The sequence below is a fragment of the Sardina pilchardus genome, chromosome 10 (assembly GCF_963854185.1).
Source record: "Sardina pilchardus chromosome 10, fSarPil1.1, whole genome shotgun sequence".
Classification (NCBI taxonomy): Eukaryota; Metazoa; Chordata; class Actinopteri; order Clupeiformes; family Clupeidae; genus Sardina; species Sardina pilchardus.
The window spans coordinates 5,607,965-5,627,726 of record NC_085003.1 but is presented as its reverse complement, the minus strand read 5'-3'; the positions used below and the strand labels follow the sequence as shown (position 1 = coordinate 5,627,726).

The window sequence follows — 19,762 nt, the reverse complement described above, 5'->3', positions numbered from 1 at the left end:
CACCACCTCCTCTCGCTATCACAATCCAGCGTGCTGCTCTGAAAATCGTTCAGACAGCTCACTAATGCAGAGACACGCACATCTGCTGTGTGTGTGTGTGTGTGTGTGTGTGTGTGTGTGTGTGTGTGTGTGCTGATGGCAGGTGAATACCAATGCTGTCACCACCACAGCTACAGCCTGTAAGCCCAGCATGCAGCATTATACACACCACTGTCCTCCACCACCATCCATCCTGAATAAATAGACACCTCATTTCACCCCCATTTCATGTGTGTGTGTGTGTGTGTGTGTGTGTGTGTGTGTGTGTTCAGTAAATCGTGGATGGAATGGTGGTGGGTGAAGTTTGACTGTATGTGTTTGTATTCCTGTGCCGGTGTATGTATGCGTGTGTAACTGCCTGTGTATTTGTACCACTGTGTGTGTGTGTGTGTGTGTGTGTGTGTTTGCATGTGTGTTTTCACCAGTATTTTGATATAAGCAGAGGAGAGTTCAAGGCAGAGTCTGTGAGCATCCTGAGGACAGATGTTAGCCATGAGATAGCACTGTCCTGAGCTCCCCTCTCTCTCTCTCTGTCATTTTCTGCCCTTCCTCTCTTTCTCTCTCTCCCTCTCCTTCCCCCTCTCTCTCTGCCCTTCCTGATAGCAGAGTTTCAGTTCAGCTCAGCTCACCGGATCTGTCTGGCTGCCAGACTGCGCTTCCTGTGTGAAGCAATCTGGAACCTTCGCATCAGGACTGCTCCCAGGGTCCTGTATTTCTCCTCAGATGTTACTGTGCATGTGACCCTAACAGACCTCTCTCCAGTGCAAACTGGACCGCAGTATCCCTTTAGTGTCATGGCCGGCCGGGAACATTAAAACAAACATTACTCTTAATAGGAAACTCTAACAAACCCTAACACCCTGAATGTCTCTGTATTTAGTGTGGATTGCAGAAAGTGATGTTGATTTCAAGAAGGAAACGTGTACTGTATTTGTTCTGGAACACTGAAAACTTTGTTTTAATTATACTTGTGGAATATCAAATTAAAAAGCCTAGCAAGACGAGCAAGTATTAGGCCTGTTGAAATAAAGGATTTGAAGGAGTGGGTACATTACTTAGCTGCCAGATCACTTCATCTTGTGCTGAACAATTGACTGAGGCTCTGTGCTTGTAAACCTGCACAGAACGGACGTAGAGAGACTCAAGATACAGCATATGCTAATGCGACTTCGCCCGCAGTGTGGAATCCTGCTGGGAGTCATTGTAAAGTCCATTTGGTGCTGTTCTGATCCCTGCTGCGTGTGCCTGTGTGTGTGAGTGTATGTGTGTGTGTATCTCATCATGTAGACTCTAGAAATATATGCTCTCTCACTCGCTCTCTCAGCATGTTTTTATGTATTCAAGACATGTTCATGGGCATGCAATCCAAACATGCAAACTGCTACAGATTCTACCATCCTGCTTCAGGTGACATGAATGCAACATCATATGGGAAGCTACAGTAATACTGTCTTAAGAACTATACAGCCTAGCATAATAGATGCACCTTACAATGACCAAAGAGCTTAATAGTAAAATCACACTGAAAATAGCCTAGGCCTCAAAGGACTAATGTACGACTTATCTGGTTAAAAAGTACCAGAAGCTTAGTCTAGGGAGCAATTGTTTTGGTTTGAAGATTGTTTGATGATTGTTTGATTATTGAATGATCACATGCATCAGCAGTATCTTGTAGTAGCTAGTAGTAAAGGCTATCCTAGTTCAGCTTAAAAAGAGCACCTTGATCAAATGCTACAGGAGAGGAAGGGCAGAGAGTGAAGGCAGTGCGTAATATCTCAATCTGAACATCTGCTATAATTCCATGGTATTCTGCAAGATTCACATCCAGTAAGCGGTGGCTCAAGAGATGATTATTGTGCAATTCAAGTCAGTAGATCTGTAAGCAGGTTTCACTTCTCTTCACTATTGTGTCATATAAGTCAAGTCAGCGTTCTGTAATCAAGTTCCACCTCATCTAGCATACCAGTTTCCAGCTGTAACAAGTAGGAATGTTACAATGCACCGTGAATCAGCTAAAAATCTGCACACACATGAAAATTACAACCGGGAAACAGTGGCAGCACCAGGATTTTTCCATTACTGTAGCTAAACTGTTATTTGTTGTACTGCAATCAGGTGTTGCTGGCTATTCCCAAATAAACCAAAACTCCTGTCCCCCCGTCTTACAATCCTAGTGAAATCCCTAGTTAGAGAGAGAGAGAGAGAGAGGGAGAGAGAGAGAGCGCTGAGTTGGTGTGTTCTCCGTTATGGAGACGTTTGCCTCCTTCAATTACTGCAGCATCTGGAGGCCAATCTAATTAGAGCGCCGTCCTGTAAGCAGCACAGCCCATCAGAATGAAAATTACTGTAGGAGATCCAGGAGGAGTGTGTGTGTGTGTGTGTGTGTGTGTGTGTGTGTGTGTGTGTGTGTGTGTGTGTGTGTGTGTGTGTGTGTGAGGGGATATATGTTTTGGCTGTAATGTGTCTGTATAAAGTTGGTGTATATTTCATGTTTCATATTTTCATATTTCATTATGTGTCTGTATGCGTGCGTGTGTGCTTGCATTTGTGTGTGCGTGCGTGCGTTGTGTGTGTGCGTGCGTGCGTTTCCATGCGTGCTGGGCACCCGCTTGCTTGCCTAATGAGGTGGATTCAGTAGGGGCGTGGGGGTGCGCCGCATGTCTTTGTTAGATGGGCAGACTCCACACCCCCACTCTCCACTGCACAGTCCCAGGGGACCCCTCACACACTCACTAATTGAATCAAGCGCACATGGTGCCTCCCCTTGCCTCTGTGTCTATGTGTGTGCATGTATGTGTGTGTGTGTGTGTGTGTGTGTGTGTGTGTGTGTGTGTGTGTGTGTGTGAAGGGCAGAAGTACAGTAGAGAGAGGTTTAGCTCTTTGATGCCTTCCTTGTGCTCAGCACCATGGACAGCGCTAAGGGCTCTTAGTGCTGCAACTGGTTGCGTGCTGTTGGAATGGAGAGGCATTCAGCTCTTCCTCTGCACACACACACACACACACACACACACACACACACACACACACACACACACACACACACACACAGAGTTCCCCTGAGGACCACTGCTTCTGTCCTCTGTGTGTGTGTGTGTGTGTGTGTGTGTGTGTGTGTGTGTGTGTGTGTGTGTGTGTGCTCCTGTGTGTTTACCAATGTGCTTGTGACCCATTTGTGTGGGTGTTTATCTGCATATTTGTAGGCTGTGCTATTTTTTGTCATTGTTTGTGTTGTGTTTTTCTAAACATCTTAATCTAAATTAAATACAACATGCATTGTGTTTTGTGCGTGTGTACTGGTTGTGAATGAATCTGTGCCCTAATCAGTGCTAAGTGTGTGTATTTATTTTGTGTTTATGTGCATGGATGTATATGTCCATAGTAATGATCCGCTGGTCTGTTTAGATCAATATCTCTCTTGTTGTTGTATGAGGGAAATGCAGGCCAAGGGAAAATGGCAGAACAATCAGTCTGATGAACAGTCCGCATCAGTGGCCATTTGTGTTTGACAGCATGAGTCAGAGGATTGTGTGTGTGTGTGTGTGTGTGTGTGTGTGTGTGTGTGCGTGCGACCGTGCGTGTGTGCACATGTGTGTGTGTGTGTGTGTTTGTGTGTGTGTGTGTGTGTGTGTGTGTGTGTGTGTGTGTTAGAAGTAGACCTGCTGTGCCGTCTTTATTGTTAGCTATTGGACATGTGACACAAATAGGTTTGGAGACATAAGAGATTAAAGGACACTTCTTATGATTGTGGTGTGTGTGTGTGTGTGTGTGTGATAATGCATATGTTGTGTGTGTGTGTGTGTGTGTGTGTGTGTATGTGATTGTGCATAGCTTAGTGAGCTTATCTGGACCTGTCATTACTGCGGTGACCGTTTGGGTCAGGTTTCCAGGTGCACACACACACACACATGCACACTCCAACATACACATGTAATGAAATATGAAAATACGAAACATGAAATATACACACACGTAACACAAACATCACCAACTACATACAGACGCGTTACAGTCAAAAGCATATATCCTCACACACACACACACACACACACACACACACACACACACACACACTCCCCTCCTGGATCTCCTACAGTAATTTTCATTCTGATGGGCTGTGCTGCTTACAGGACGGCGCTCTAATTAGATTGGCCTCCAGATGCTGCAGTAATTGAAGGAGGCAAACGTCTCCATAACGGAGAACACACCAACTCAGCGCTTACGCTCACTCTCTCTCTCTCTCTCTCTCTCTCTCTCTCTCTCTCTCTCTCTCTCTCTCTCTCTCTCTCTCTCTCTCTCTCTCTCTCTCTCTCTCTCTCTCTCTCTCTCTCTAGCGCGCTCTCTCTCTCTCTAGCGCGCTCTCTCTGTCTAGCGTTCTCTCTGTCTAGCATTCTCTCTGTCTGTGTCTCTCTAGCTAGGGACATCACCAGGATTGAAAGACAGGAGGGACAGGAGTTTTGGTTTATTTGGGAATGACAAGCAATACCTGACTGCAATACAGCAACAGCGTAGCTACAAGAATCCACTGTTTTTTTCTTAACTGATTGTAATTTTCACATACAGTATGTACCAATTTTTAGCCAATTCACGGTGCATTGTTACATCCCAACTTGAAATTTGTCTTGGACTCATGCACTGCCAACAATCGAAAACTCACAAGTCACTCCCCCATCTCAGTTAAGGGAAGTGAAACCTGCTTACAGATCCACTGACTTGCACATCATCTCTTGAGCCATCGCTTACTGGATGTGAATGTTGCAGAATACCATGGAATTATAAAAGCAGATGTTCAGATTGAGAAATTACGCACTGCCTTCTTTCTCCGCCTGTCCTCTCCTGTGGCATTTGATCAGTGCTCTTTTTAAGACAAGACAGGGCTGAACAGTGCTGATTCTAGCCATTTTTTATTTAACAAGGGTGGCCCTTGTAGGACACTGATTAATTCAAGGGTGGCATCTAGATAAACAGAAACATGCTCACGTTGTTAAATTAGCACACATGCATTAGTAAAACCATGCACCGAAAACCATACTTATCCACCAGGCGCACCCGGATCGTTTGTCTGATTGGTTGAAGGACTATCCAAATGCGTACAGGTTGAGCTTAGTCTGATGATCACAAGACTAACGTCACCAGGGCCCAGTTTTTCAAAAGTAATCTAGTGAGATTTTGGATAACAGATTGGATCAAATCTTGGAAATGGGTTTTTCAATGGGATTCCGAAATACATTTATCCAAATACAAAGAAATTTGATGTGGGAGTATGGTCTTTGTCCTTCAATTTATGAGTATGGTGTTCAGTACATGTTTTACTCATGCATATGTGCTAATTTAACAACTTGAGCATGTTTCTGTTTATCTAGATGCCACCCTTGAATTAATCAGTGTCCCACTAGGGGCCACTCTTAGAAATGAATCACCACTGCTCCTGCTGTCTCTCCTCTTTCTCTGTCTCTCTCTCTTCTTTTGTGATCTTTTTAGTGTCTACTCTGTATCTATCTATTCTTTTTTACAGCATGACTTTTCAATTAATGACATTTCTGGGGTATTAGGCAGAAACGCTGTCATCAGCACAATTCATTTATTTTCCCTTTTACAGTAATTATGAATAGATCATGAGCCTTAACAAGCACGTCAGGATATTGCACACAGCTGAGACACAGCCAGTGATGTTTTTTTTAAAGCGCTCAGGCCCTCCGTCTCCTTCCAAGCAAGCGCTGCCTGTAAGACATAAGACAGATGTTGCTAATGCGCCGTGGCCCTCCTAACTGGCCTCTGGCTGGAGGCTCACCTCCCCCGGCCCCTGAGCCACGGCGGCTGCAGTACGTCTGAGGGTCTGTCGTCTTAATGGTGGCCTCGATCGTGCGGTCGCCGCTGGAGATGCGTATCCTCCTGTAATCGTGTTACAGCCCGGGCTGGAAAACCAGTCTCGCGGTTACCACGGCGGCCGCAGAGAGGGGCGGGGCCTGGGGAGGGGCAGGAGGGGACGACAGACGCCGAGGTGCATGATGGGAGTCCCGTTGCCCAGACTCCGGCAGGACGCAGGGGCAGCACCAGAGGTCTGTGAGGAGGTAATTCTCCGCTCTCAGGAGGGGCAATTAAAATGCCACGACCCTGCCGGTGGACGGGCTCGCTCGTCAAGGTTATGGGGAGGGCAGCTCATACGAGAGTATTTCAGTCCCTCTCAGCGGAGTCTTTCCCTCCTGTCAGCTGTCTGTCTATCCACCCCCCCCCCCCCCCTCCCCTCTTTATTTTTCTATTTTTCTATTTTCCATGCATCGCTTGGTGGCCATCTCGGTATCTGTTTCTCCCTCTCCTTCTCTCTCTTCTCTTTCCCTCCTGTTTCTCAGAGTCTCTTGGTCTTTTTTTCTCCCTCTCCCTTTTGCTTTCTCTCTCTCTCTCTCTCTCTCTCGCTCTCTCTCTCACACACACACACACACACACACACACACACACACTTACTTAGAGCATGATTACCATTACATCCATTAAGGCAATATAAGGCAGAGAGAAAGTGCAATCTAGAATATTGGGTAACATGATTCCAGCAGAGAGAGGGGGAGAGATGGAGAGGGAGAGAGAGAAAAAAGACCAAGAAACTCTGAGAGACATGAGCGAGAGAGAGAGAGAGACGGAGAGAAAGAAAGAGAGGGACAAAGAGAGAGAGGGGGACAGAACAAAAGGGAGTGAGAGAAAGAAAGACCAAGAACCTCTGAGAGATGGGAGGGAAAGAAGAGAGAGAGAGAGAATGATGGAGAGAGGGAGTACTAATATATGCACCTGGAGTATTGTGTATCTGAGTATGTGTGTGTCTTTGTGTGAGTAGCGTCCAGACTCCATCTTGAGCGAGGCGGACACCAGTCTCCTGCCCCGTTTGGACCCTGAGCAGCAGGATGAGTCGGCGTCCTCCATGACACCCACCCCCCACTCTCCCCCGGACCCCCCCACACCTCTCCCTTTCCCATCAGCCCCACAGCAGGAGCCAGACCCCCCCACATCACCCACCCTCCAGCTCTCCATAGACCGACTCACCCCGCCTCTGCCTGACGTGAGTCACCTCTTCCCACACAGACACACACACACACACACACACACACACAGAGAGACACACACACACACACACACACACACACACATGTACACAAACACACTGACACACACACACACATACACACACACACACACATCTACCTATATGCTCCTTTGTATGTTCCTTTGCATTGCACAGCTTTCTTTCTTTGTCCCTCGCAGTGTGGCTGCATAGGCAACATGGTTCCATAGGCAGCACGTGCACACAATCGGTCTATTAACTGTTGCTTGAATCTAATATTGGCATTATTGATGGGTATATTAATCGGATTACCTCCATTACGAGACCATTATTATTTTCACATGTTTATGAACCCTTTCATTTGCATGGCAATTATACAACGCTGTTTTCCGTTGAGGCAGGGCATTCCTATAGAAGAGTTATGTCAGTATTGATTGTGTGTATACTGTCAAAACCCTTTAGATTGAAGGCGATCAATACTGTCGGCGCGTACAAATTTTTAATTCATCAGCTCTCCTTATTTGGTATTGATTTCCTGGCAAGTTTCCTTGAAAGGAATCTGATTACCTACCTCTCTGTCATCCGCACACCAAACAAGGGGCAGGGACCAGCACACACTGGTGTGTTACTGAATCCTATTCTACTTTGTTTTTGTTTTGGTCATCGCAGAGCCGTAGAACTCATATTAGACAGGAAGAAAGCTCCCAGAAGCCTCCACATAACGTATACATTTGAACTGTTTAGTAACGTATACATTTCAGCTGTTTGAAACCAAAGAAAGTAGAGAATGTAATGTGTAGTTAGCCGATATGTAAATGCGTGTTGAAAGCGGTGTTGGTTGGCAAGGGTGGTCAATGAGGGTGGTGGGTGATTCTGCTTCTGACTAATGAGGGGGTGTGGTGGTCTGACCCTCTCCAACCCAACCCCTCCTCCCTCCTGTTGATAAATCCTTTATGTGTGCTAGGTATTGGCAGAGGGTTGCATTGGTCCCTGCAGGAAGGTTGTGTGTGTGTGTGTGTGTGTGTGTGTGTGTGTGTGTGTGTGTGTGTGTGTGTGTGTGTGTGTGTGTGTGTGTGTGTGTGTGTGCATGTGTGTGTGTGTGTGATGTGTGGTGGGGGGTTCAGGTATGGAATAATGCATGTGGCCTTGCTCCCCTCTCTGCTCGGCTCCAGTGCAGGAATGGGGCTCTAATTTCCCTGCAGCTAGCGCTCTACCTGGTCAGAAGTGTGTGTGTGTGTGTGTGTGTGTGTGTGTGTGTGTGTGTGTGTGTGGGGAGAGGGGAGAGGGAGCAGGAAGTGTGGAACAGTAATAACAGCCGATGCGCTCTGCACGACCACACACACACACACACACACACACACACACACACACACACACACACACACACATATATACCAGTACACACACGATAGAAACATACATGAGAGGAAGTGTGCCTATATAGCTCCAGTCTGAGAGACTCAGCCTGCAGCAGTGGGTCACAGGGCAGACAGGCCATGGTGAGACCACAGTGACACCTAGTGGTGACCATTACAACTGCGCCTTAGTGTGCCTGACCATGCCTAAGCGACACTGTGTCTTAACTGACTCATTTGAGTGCTGCTGCAGTGTGACAAAACGGGGAGGAGTAATTGACGATGACAAGGATGAAATAATTTACTTGTAGTAAACATTAGAATAAATGAATCACATATGGCAGACAAAATTGCTCCCACACTGGAGCGATTAGTGTTTTCGGGTACACAGACACACTACCCACATCTAGCACTCACCCACCCACAATCCCCCAGCCAGTCAGTCATATATCATGAAGTCACAGTGCGCCCACCCGTTAGAGGTTTTGGTTTGAAATGACCTCAACCGCCATAACAGGGCGCAGATGGAGCGGCGTCCCTCAGGGGCGTTGGCTGGGGAGTCCCTTGCGGTGGCATTACTCACTAAAGGTCTGAGAATGACATTCAGCCAGGCCTGCCTTTCACAACTGCCAGGGCTGAGACGTTAGACATGACCTGACCTCTGTGACCAGGGCTGAAATGATATTCTATTATAATGTGGAGGATTGCTGGTAATGTTCCTGGGCCATTTGAGGATTTCAGGAATTCTGTTAGAGAAATTTCTTTCAGTGAGTTATTTTTAGTGCTAGGTATGACCACTTGGAGAGAAAGCATACATAATGTGTAGGATTGCATATATTTCTCCTTTTGTGGAATATAGGAGTTTTCGGGAGGGTATTTGAACTAAATGAAAGTAAGGATTGTTGGATTGAGTATTGTGAGCAGTTAAGCATGACTCCAGTATCCCTCTCAAGTCTGCTCTCCGCTGATACTTCATGCATCGTTGCCCTCTCGGGCGCTTGGTCCAGCCTTTGTGCCCCGAGCACTGAGCTCCTGTATCTTCTGACTCTGCAGGCTACCTCATCATTATAGACACACTTGCTCCCTCAAGCCTCCAGCCTCCCCAGATGACACACACACACACACACACACACACACACACACACACACACACACACTCTCCCCTGTTTCTGTCCTGCGGTTATCTGTAAAGCCGGATACTGTCGTGCCAGTCATGCCCCTGGGTCTCTCCTTGGCTTCACGACACACACACACACACACGCACACACATACACACACACACACGCTTTAGAAAACCTGTGGATTAGTGTGCAGCTGCAGACGGGGCCTGAGCAGCAGAGAGCCAACATGGAGCTGGCCTTGAGCAACCCAGACAGGGAGGAGGAGGAGGAGGAGGAGGAGGAGGAGGAGTACTGACAGGAGGGGGGAAGAAGTGGAGGATGGGGAGAGGAGGAGGAAGAGGAGGAGGAGGAGGATGGGCGATGTGGGCGGAGAGGCCTTGACCCCGTCTCTGCACTCAGGAGAGGAAGAGGGTGAGGAAGGAGAGGAGGAAGATGAGGAGGCGGCCATAACCGATGAAATCAACAGTTGAGCTCATTCAAAGCAGTCAAGGCTGATCTGTCACAGACAGAGAAAGAGAGCGAGAGGTAGAGAGAGAGAGAGAGAGAGAGAAAGAGAGTGTGTTTGAGACGCTTCTCTTCTCCTGCCACTCAATAAGAGAACATGTCTGCAGTTCCTTGTTGGTGCTAAGTGGAGCTGACAGTACAGTACAGGTGTGTGCCTCACGTGCTTCACGTGTTGGTATTTCCAGTGTGTGTGTGTTAGGCGTGTTGTAAGGGGCCAGTATGTGTCTGTTTCCTCCCCAGTCCTGTTTTGGGTGTAAGCGTGCAGCTCCGATTCCTCCGCGCTCCTTGTGTGTGTGTGTGTGTGTGTGTGTGTGTGTGTGTTGGACAGAGTAATTAGGATGTGTCCACTGAGAGCTGTTTACTGAGCTGTTTACTGAGGCTCAGCACTCTGTTTTCTCTCTATCTGTCTCCTCCTGCTGGCTGCTGCTCAATGATAAGCAGCTTTCGCAGCTCACCAGAGAGAGAGGGAGAGAGAGGGAGAGAGAGAAAGAGAAATGTAAGAATGAAGGAACCCCAGGAGAACCAGAGGAGAAAGGAGAGAGAGTTTGTCCTCCTCTTTCTCTCTTTTTGCCTCTCTCTCTATCTCCCTCTTCATTTGTCTTCCTCTCTTTCTCCATTCCGCTGTCTCCCTCTTCCTCTCCCCCTCTCTCTTTACCTTCTTCTCTCCATCTCTCTCTACCTGTCTTTCTCTCCTTTCTCTCTTTCTCTCCTTCTATACCGCTCCCCCTCTCTCTCCCTCTTAGTACAAGGTTATACAGGGCTGCTTTGAAGTCCCAGTTTCCAGTTCTATCTGTTTACAACAGCTGGAGACAGAGTCAGAAAGGAAGGCGGAGAATTTAGTGATTTAGTGAAATTTCTATCCGTCTCTCCCTCCCTCCCTCCCTGTATCCCTCTTTCCTTTAGCTGACAGTGCACTCGTTCTCACCCTAGAAAGCCATAGATTAACTGTTTTTTCGATGAGTCCATCCTCGGGCTTCCTCCTGGCATGGTGGTGACTGTGGTCAGCCTGTAGTATAATGGGCCTCCCACTCCCCCGGCCGCTATCTGCTCCATCTTAAGACACTCGCTGCTCATCCGCTGGGCAGTAAATCGTCCCGCGGACATCGTCGAGGATAAAGGAAGGTTGAAAGGTTATCCTCCTCCTTTACACAGATCAATTTTTAATCTGCATTATACCCCTCCTTGCACCCCCTCACCGCACACACACCCACACACACACACATGCACACCCATATTCAATCTGTGGAAATGGGGAGATGGGGGATTGTGTTTTCCTCATAAATTCAGCTGCTCAATGGTAATACTCCGTATCAGTAGACTGCAGCCCCTATCCATTACACTGGTGCATTTGCAGACAACAATGGAGACTGAAAGTTAAGGACTGCGGCATAATGTTTCAAGTAGTCTCAGCAGTCTTCAACACTAAATATAGAGTAGAACACTGAACATGTGTAAATATGACTGTCATTCTAGTTTTGTATTCATTTAGTGGTGTTTTTAGTGTCATCTGTGTCTAATGAGGTTATAATTATGGTATTTAGCATGTTTTGTATTTTCCATTGTGACAATTGCTGGTTGAAATATAATTTATTTATAAGCAATGTGTAAGTTTGTTGTACCAATGATACAACTTTTCTGCTTGTGTTATTTCTTAGCGCAGAGAGAACACATTTGAGAGCCAAACCCATTTTAGAAATCAGCTACAATCGTTTCTCTCTCTCCCCAGCGGATCATTTTTCAGCTCAAACTCATTTCCTTAATTGGCCCAGCAGGGCGGGATGAATTGTTTACATGCCGCTGGAAGCAGCCGTCGGAAAACAGCAGCGCGAGCTGTGAAAAGCCCTCTGTGGTTCACGCTCACGCCGATCGGCACATGGGAACGCAAAAGCAATTTATCAACCAATAATTCGGTCCATTGACTTCTGCCTCTGCTGAAGGTGACAACTCTATTGAACGGCACGGGGTCGTCCTCCAGCGATGTCAAGGCACCGCTCAGAAACAGCGACCCACGGAGGCAGAGGCATTTTGGAATGTAACCTTGCTTTTAAGGATGAAGGCTGCAAAGGGTGGGGGCTGTTGCATGGGGGGTTGTGTCCACTGAGTGATTTTAATGCTGCCGGATTGATGCTTTAATGCAATTTGCCCACGTCGGGTGTAGAGGTGGGAAGTGAGGACCTTCTTTCCATTTGGGTGGGTGGAGGGGGGGGGGGGTTATTTTACTGCTGTCCCTGGCTGCCCTGTGATCTAAATCCAATCTCCAGAACCGTCCTGCCAAACGATAGTCGATGAATCACATCACGGGCCCGGCCTACACCCACTCATCAATCTGGGAGGCGCCCTGTGATGTCTCATGGAATACACACGTCATGCACACACACACACACTCACATACACCATCAACACACTTACACTAAACACACACTTACACATCTGCAATGGTTTCATTTCACAGTGCACGTGATGGCTCCATTCCACAGAAATCTCCAGACTTTATTCTTTTTCAGGTTTTTTTTTAGATTGCAATCTGATTGCAGAAATTGAAATAGTCACAAATGTCTCGGCAGTGGAGGAAAACATTTTCCTTTTCTCCTCCTGCTCTCTGCTCGACACGCTGCCAGGGAGGTGTAAATGTCAGAGTGTCTGTAAGTCATTAAGCCCTTGATGTATGCTGTGTTTTAAAGGTCACACCGAGCCTGTGGGCGGATTGGGTGGGGGAGTCAGGAAATACTTAGAATCCTCAGGTAAACACGGCTCTCTGTAGGTTAACTTTTTACAGAGTGATACATACATGTACACATATTTACACACACACCTACACGTGCACAGATGCACAGAAACATTCGGATCCATTCCTGAGTTGGATTGGTCCACATCGATCCTGGGCGAGGTCTCGTTCATCAATCGGTCAGTCGTTTGTCCTTTTCCATCAGTTGTTTGTGTCTGTCATGACGATAGACAGGGAAAGAATCACACTAAACACTCTCACACACACACACACACACACACAAACCGGTAAACATTATGAAATAGACACCTGAAAAGTTTCTTTTTCATCAAGATGAATGGTCTGTTATTTGGGTTACTCATGGATGGCTTCATATTGTTTAGTGGGTTGAGGCTAAAGGGACTATCCCTGTGCTTGTCCTTCAGTGGAGGCCAGATGTCCTTGAATCACACAAAAACCAACATTAGGAAGAGGAACACACACGCACACACGCGCACACACATACACCCACTCCCTCACACAGACATTCTCTACCCCCCCCCCCCCCCCTCTCTCACTCAAACACACACATGCACACATTCCCCCTCATACACACTCTCTCTCTCTCTCTCTCTCTCTCTCTCTCTCTCTCTCAAAAGCAGGCACATGTGCACACACACACACACACACACACACACAGAGTAAATACGTTTTTCTCTCCTCTTGCTGACGCCGCATAATTAGGATCGCAAAGTGCCCAGTCGGGTCACGCCCAATGGGGAAATCTGGGAATTTAATTCTGGTGGTGCCACATTGCTAATCTCGGTTGAACAATGAGCTGAAAATTGATTTTAAGTGCAGTAATTTAATGTTGTTTCAAGAGATTTGATATGAACATACATCAATCATTGATCAGATGACATTCATACCATCACCTGTCAAATGGGGCACCTAATCCATCATCTGGTAATAATTAATAAAGCTTTACTATATTTGGGATTTTTCCATTAATAATAGAATATATTTGCACTCCATACCCACTACACAGAGGATAAGTAAGCATAGTGTAAATATTTTGAACATTTCAGGATAATTCGACAGGAAATAGGCAACAAAAAAATCTGACATATTACCAGATATCCAATGTTATTGGACTGGATCTGAAACATTGATTTTTTAAGTCTTGTAAACGTGTTGTGAGCCTGCTCAAACTACACAGCAAATTGAATAGACCAGATTCAAAAATTTGTCTGGACTAAAATCACAGTGTCTATTTGGTATAAGTCGACAACAGGCTTCTTGCGTTATTTTGCGTTCTTATGATAGCATCATGTACAGTAGGCATCTCACAGTGAGTATTTTCTATTACATTTTTGCACACCAATAAAGTATTTTGATACATAAAAATGTATACATAATTCTTCAACTCAATAAAATACAAAGTACAAAGTCATATTTTGTATTTGAAACATAAGTATCCATAGAAACAGAGAAATACTGGCCATCCCTGGGCTCAGATCCTTTCCAAGTGAGATGAGATACTGAGCGCCATTAGTTAATCCCTCTGTCCTTTGGATGAGAGAGAAAGTGAGGCCATTTGATGTGGAAGCACATCAAAAATTAATCTCAGCTTCCAGCAGCAACACACTGTTTCCCCCACTCAGTATATTGAGTTTGAAATGAAATATTTAATTAGAAGCAACAGTCTTTCAGTGGCATTTAAAGCATTTTTATACAGCTCATCAATAATTATGAGCCTCGTGCTGTTGATGAGTGTAATATTGATCGTGTGCTTGTAATATATGTTTTAACATGACTACTGTACGGATACGGATGTTTGCATCTGCAATCATACATATTCAACCTAACTGGGGGTGTTGAGATATGACACATGAATGAGGAGAGCAGATCTGAATGACAGACATGGCATACAGTACGTGAACTGATCTATAAAGACTTTATAGATCAGTGAGTTCGTGTCAGTAGCTCATCAGCAATGGTCACATGATGGTGACTTAATAAAGGTATCCACAGAAACGGCTTCAGCATCCTAGCAACATAGCATTGGTTTTCCACTCTACAGTAGGATGTGAACAGCTGTTGAATGTTCTCACCTCTCTCTCTCACCTCTCTCTCTCTCTCTCTCTCTCTCTCTCTCTCCCTCCCTCCCTCCCTCTCTCTCTCTTTCTGTCACTCGGCATGTTCTCCTCCATGATTACTTTTGCCTCATCAGCCAGCTCTGCAGGAGGGACAGAGGGGCCATTTTAGGGGGGAGGGCTACTAAGATGGAGACGAGAGATGGACAAAGCAGAACCAAAGAGAGGAGGAGGGAAGAAGAAAAAGAGAGTGGAGAGAGGGGAGGGGAGACGGAGGAAGAGTAGAGGTCATAGTGGCTGTAGAACAAACGGCGTAATGATGAGACACATGGATATGACCAAGAGGCACAGAGGGGAGGAAGAGAGAGAGAGAGGGAGAGAGAGGGGAGATTGGGGGGTTGGAAGAGGGAGGGGAGCATGGGGGATAGGAGAGAGAAAGAGATGGCAGAGAAGAGGAGGAAAAAAGGGAGTGTGTGTGTGTGTAAGAGTGTGTAAGAGAGACATCAAAAGTGTGTGATGGCCCTGGGGAGAGGCCCTTGTGTGTGGCAGGCTAATTGTGGCTGTGTGTGGCACAGGCCTCAGACCTGTCAGCGCACTGAAGGGCCTATTTGGCAGCGTTTGGCGTGTGGTGCGGCGAGTGTGAGCCGAATACTGATGCAGGACACAGAGGGGACGAGAGAGGCGTGGAGGGCAGGACACATGGGACCAGCGGCAGCCCACCACACCTCCTCCCCCTGGACCTCTCTGGAGCATCCTCTCCCTCCCTCTATCTGTCTCCCTCCCTCCCTCTATCTGTCTCTCTCCCTCTCTCGCTCTTTCCCCCTTGCTTATTCTCTTCTCATGCTCTTACTCTTTTTCTCCTTTTCATTCGCAATCTCTCTCTCTCACTCAGTCTCTGTCTTTGTCTTTATCTCTCTTTCCCTCTCTCTCTGTCTGTCTGTTTTTCTGTCCCTCTGTCTGTCTGTCTGTCTGTCTGTCTTTTCTCTCTCACTGTCTCTCTCTCTCTGATTCTCCTCTTTTTCACTCTATCTTCTTTAATCCAAACTCTTTCTCTATTTATCTATCCATCCCCCTGTCTGTTTATCTGTCTGTTTAGCTATTTATTTATGCCATGTACATTTCACATAAATCACTGTATTTTGGTTTTTAGTTTCTATTCTCTCTCTCACTCCCCCACCCCACCCTATCCATTTGTATCTCTCTTTCTGTCAGTCCGTCTCTCACTCCTTCCTTCTCTCATGCACCTCTCCCTCCCTTCCCTTCATTCTGGAGAGGTCAAACCTGATCTGATTTAATGGCAGAAGATCAATTCCCATCTCCGCGCATGATTGTGTCGGTGGGCCCGGTACGATGAGAAGGTTTCTTAAACGTGAGCGCAGCCTGACACATTCTAATGAGGAATTAGACACCCGCTCCCGGTTCAGTGTGTCCGCGCGGAGACGCAGTCGCGTTCCCAGGATGAGCGTATAGCTGCGAGGGCACAGTGAATTATTCATCGCCAATTAGAGCGCTCGTTTAAGAGGAGAAATATTTATCCAGGCAAAGAGGCGGACGACGAGAGCAGAGCGCAGCCACTCGTCTGAGTGCCCGGGAGGGAGGAAGCCTGCTGCAGTGGCCTCAGTGGTTCATGTGCAACACACACACTTGTACAACACACACATGCACACACACACACACACACACACACATGCACACATACACACGCACACACACACACACACACACACAAACATTTACATTTATTCACAAACACACACTCACCACTCACCTACTGCCTTCTTCTCAATTTTCTCATACACATTCACACACACACACACACACACACACACTCACACATTCCCACCCACTCATGTACACCTACCCTCTCTCTCTCCATTTCTCTCACTCTCTCTATCTCTCTCTAGCTATCTATCTATCTTTTCCTCTCTCACTTTCTTTCTCTCTGCCTGTCTCTCTCTCTCTCACCTTCTTTCTCTATCTCTTTGTCTCTCTTTCTCTCTCTCGCTCTCTCTCTCTCTCTCACAGACACACACACACACGCACACACACACACTAAAAAACACACCACACACACACACACACACACACACACACACACACACACACACAGCTTTAAACAGGCAGCTCTAAACACGCTTAATCACCTGCAGATGAATAAGTCATGTAATCATGTTTTTCCACTTTGATGAAAATGGAATGGCTCGGAGTTGAATGGATTTGAATGCATTATGTTGCTTTCTAAAGTAGTGTAAATGTTCACCAGTCTCACCTGTGATCGTATCAGATTCACTAACGCATTTAAAAAGGATAATTTGAGAATGTGTATGATCTTGATACTCCCTCAATACCTTTAGTGGTTCAGATATGGCGTGTGGAGACAACAAAGCCACTTTGTGTTTTTATGTAAGCACCTACGTATGTTATATGCTATTTTAAATCATTAACATTTGTTCATCTTTCTATATTGTTAAGATTATTATTTCATTATATTGGTGTATTATGTGATTTTGGTGACTTGCAATTTGTTTCTGGATAATTTTCTAAGCCAGCTCTTATTTGAGGATTGGCATGGAATTAAATTCTGTAATGTGCAAGACTATTGCGTGGGTGGCATTTCATGCGTCCTTTGCCAACTGTTGCCATGGTGATATTTGTCAGTAGGTTTGTCTTGGAGTGGACACATTTCAATCAATATATCCTCCAGGTATGAAAACTGTTCTTCATTTCACAGTTTAGAACATTTCTCCCCCAGTTTTATTAGATTCTGTTACTTTCTTAATTAAACAAATACCTTGAGACTTCAAACAAGTATATCATTATGAATAATGGGGACATGGCCCTTGTAGTATATGTAAGTGACTTTGGATGAATGATGAATAATGATTATAATTGCTTAAGAATTAAAAGACTATTAATCAAATGCTGTTTAATTGTATGCATTCTCTGTAAGTTGATTTCTGGGTCAAAGCCTGTTTGGCATTTGCTTAGATTTTCTTTTAAATAATGCGTTTGGCCCATAATGCATCAGACATTAAGAAAAAAATACAATCAAGGTAAAGACAATGTATCAGAAAATTAGAAAACTGTCCTTTCATTAAGATACTTTTTATTATTATTATTATTATTATTATTATAAAAAAAACCAATTTTTGCTTTTGAGCCATATCCCAGAAAAAAAAAATTCTAATTTGAATGGCGTTTTGTATTCTACATGATTTCAGATTAGGTCAAAAAGCATTGTGGTCTGCCATTTTCTCTGATAAGGTCTTGTTTGTAGAAAACTGTGTTTCTTCAGGAAAATGAAGTCCTGATGGCCTTGGCAGTCCACCCTCCATGAATAAACAGGCAAACAGTACTTAGGGCTGGAGACTGACTCGTTTAGGAGACTTGATTAGATGATACCAGGAAGGACATTTTTCAGCTTTGTTATTGTTGCCTTTGTTCCTTTGTTCTGTGAATGTGTATTTATGTGTCAGTTTATCCTCCGTGACTCTTTTGCACACATTAAAAACTGCCAATATGGTTTTATAATGTCATCCTGTTAAAACAATTATTTATAACAGAATGTGAAATGGTATTGATCTATCAGTGGATGGATTATACAGTATAAGATGACACCAGGAATACAGTTTTTCAGTTTTGTTGTTGTTGCTCCTCCGTGAATGTGTATCTATGTGTCCGTTTATCCTCCATGTCTCTTTTGCACACATTAAAAATTGCTGGTATGGTTTCATTTGCATCCTGTTAAAACAATTATTCATAAGAAAATGTGAAATGACCTTGGTCTGTTATCAGTGGATGAATTATAGAGCTCTTGCTTTCCTTGAGTCTCTTTCTTTGCTCTGCCTTGGAGAGGGAGAGATATGAGAATAGGCTATAGCATGACATGAAGAGAGAGAGAGAGAGAGAGAGAGAGAGAGAGAGACCAGGCTTCTCATGGTCTGCATGTGAGGGATAGGCCCCTCACTGTGCAAAGCATTGCTCAGAAGTCAGAAGCCACTTGTGTACACACACACACACACACACACACACACACACACACTTTGTTGACAATGTTCTCAGCATGTGCCCTGGTAGCCAGCAGGCCCCCATCAGTCTTGGCTAAAGACGGCTGAGCCTCTGTCTCTGTTAACAGCTGGCATTTTCAAAAGATGGATTCTCTTTGATTTATGCTATCGATTTCAGCACAATCATTGATTTTGTGTTCTGTGTTTTTCTGGTATAAAAGTTCATTTATTCCTTCATGTCCATATGTGCATTACACGCGGGTGTTTAATCATACCGTCTGAATCACTCTTGACACCAGGAGGCTTTGATTGATGGTATTGATTTAATTCCAGGAAATGTTTTACTCTCTTGTTCTTTTTGTTTAATAAGTTCAGGCCTTTCCTAATATGTACTCTATATTACTGAGACTTTTTCGTGTAGGCGGGGTCTACTCTTTTTAATACTCTTGGACCATAAAAGTCTGTTGGCATGTACTGAAAGCCATACAGCACTATGCTCTCAACACAAAAGTTGCCATGGGAGACATTTGTTGTGGTAACCGCCTGAAGCCCAGAGTTCTCTGTTCGGTCTTTCTCTTTGTCTTTTTTTTCTTTCTTCAGTTTAATTCTTTCTTCTGTATATTTCTCATCCTCACACTACTTTATTTCTCTATCTCTCTGTCTTTCATATTCTTTCTCTCAGTTCTCTAAAGCCCTTGATAAGCAGTCAGACCACTGCTGTGCGTTACAGGTAATTTACAGGCCACTAACAACACACACACACACACACACACACACACACACACACAGAGAGAGAGGGCGAGAGAGTCACACCTATCACACTGAGCTTAGTGACAACAGTGGGTAAAGCACAAGATCTCTGTTTACCAGACACCGGCTGCAGCCTAG

At 45.3% G+C, this 19,762-nt stretch overlaps 1 protein-coding gene across 1 annotated transcript in view; it reads left to right on the top strand.

Annotated features, from left to right (window-relative positions):
* LOC134094379 (coiled-coil domain-containing protein 33-like) overlaps positions 1-9,858 on the top strand; it is a 75,954-nt gene extending 66,096 nt beyond the window's left edge. The window contains exons 13-14 of the mRNA XM_062547883.1: positions 6,863-7,084; positions 9,763-9,858. Coding sequence (XP_062403867.1) covers positions 6,863-7,084; positions 9,763-9,858 — 318 coding nt within the window. The remainder of the gene's footprint in view (positions 1-6,862; positions 7,085-9,762) is intronic.
* The last annotated feature ends 9,904 nt before the right edge of the window (positions 9,859-19,762 follow it).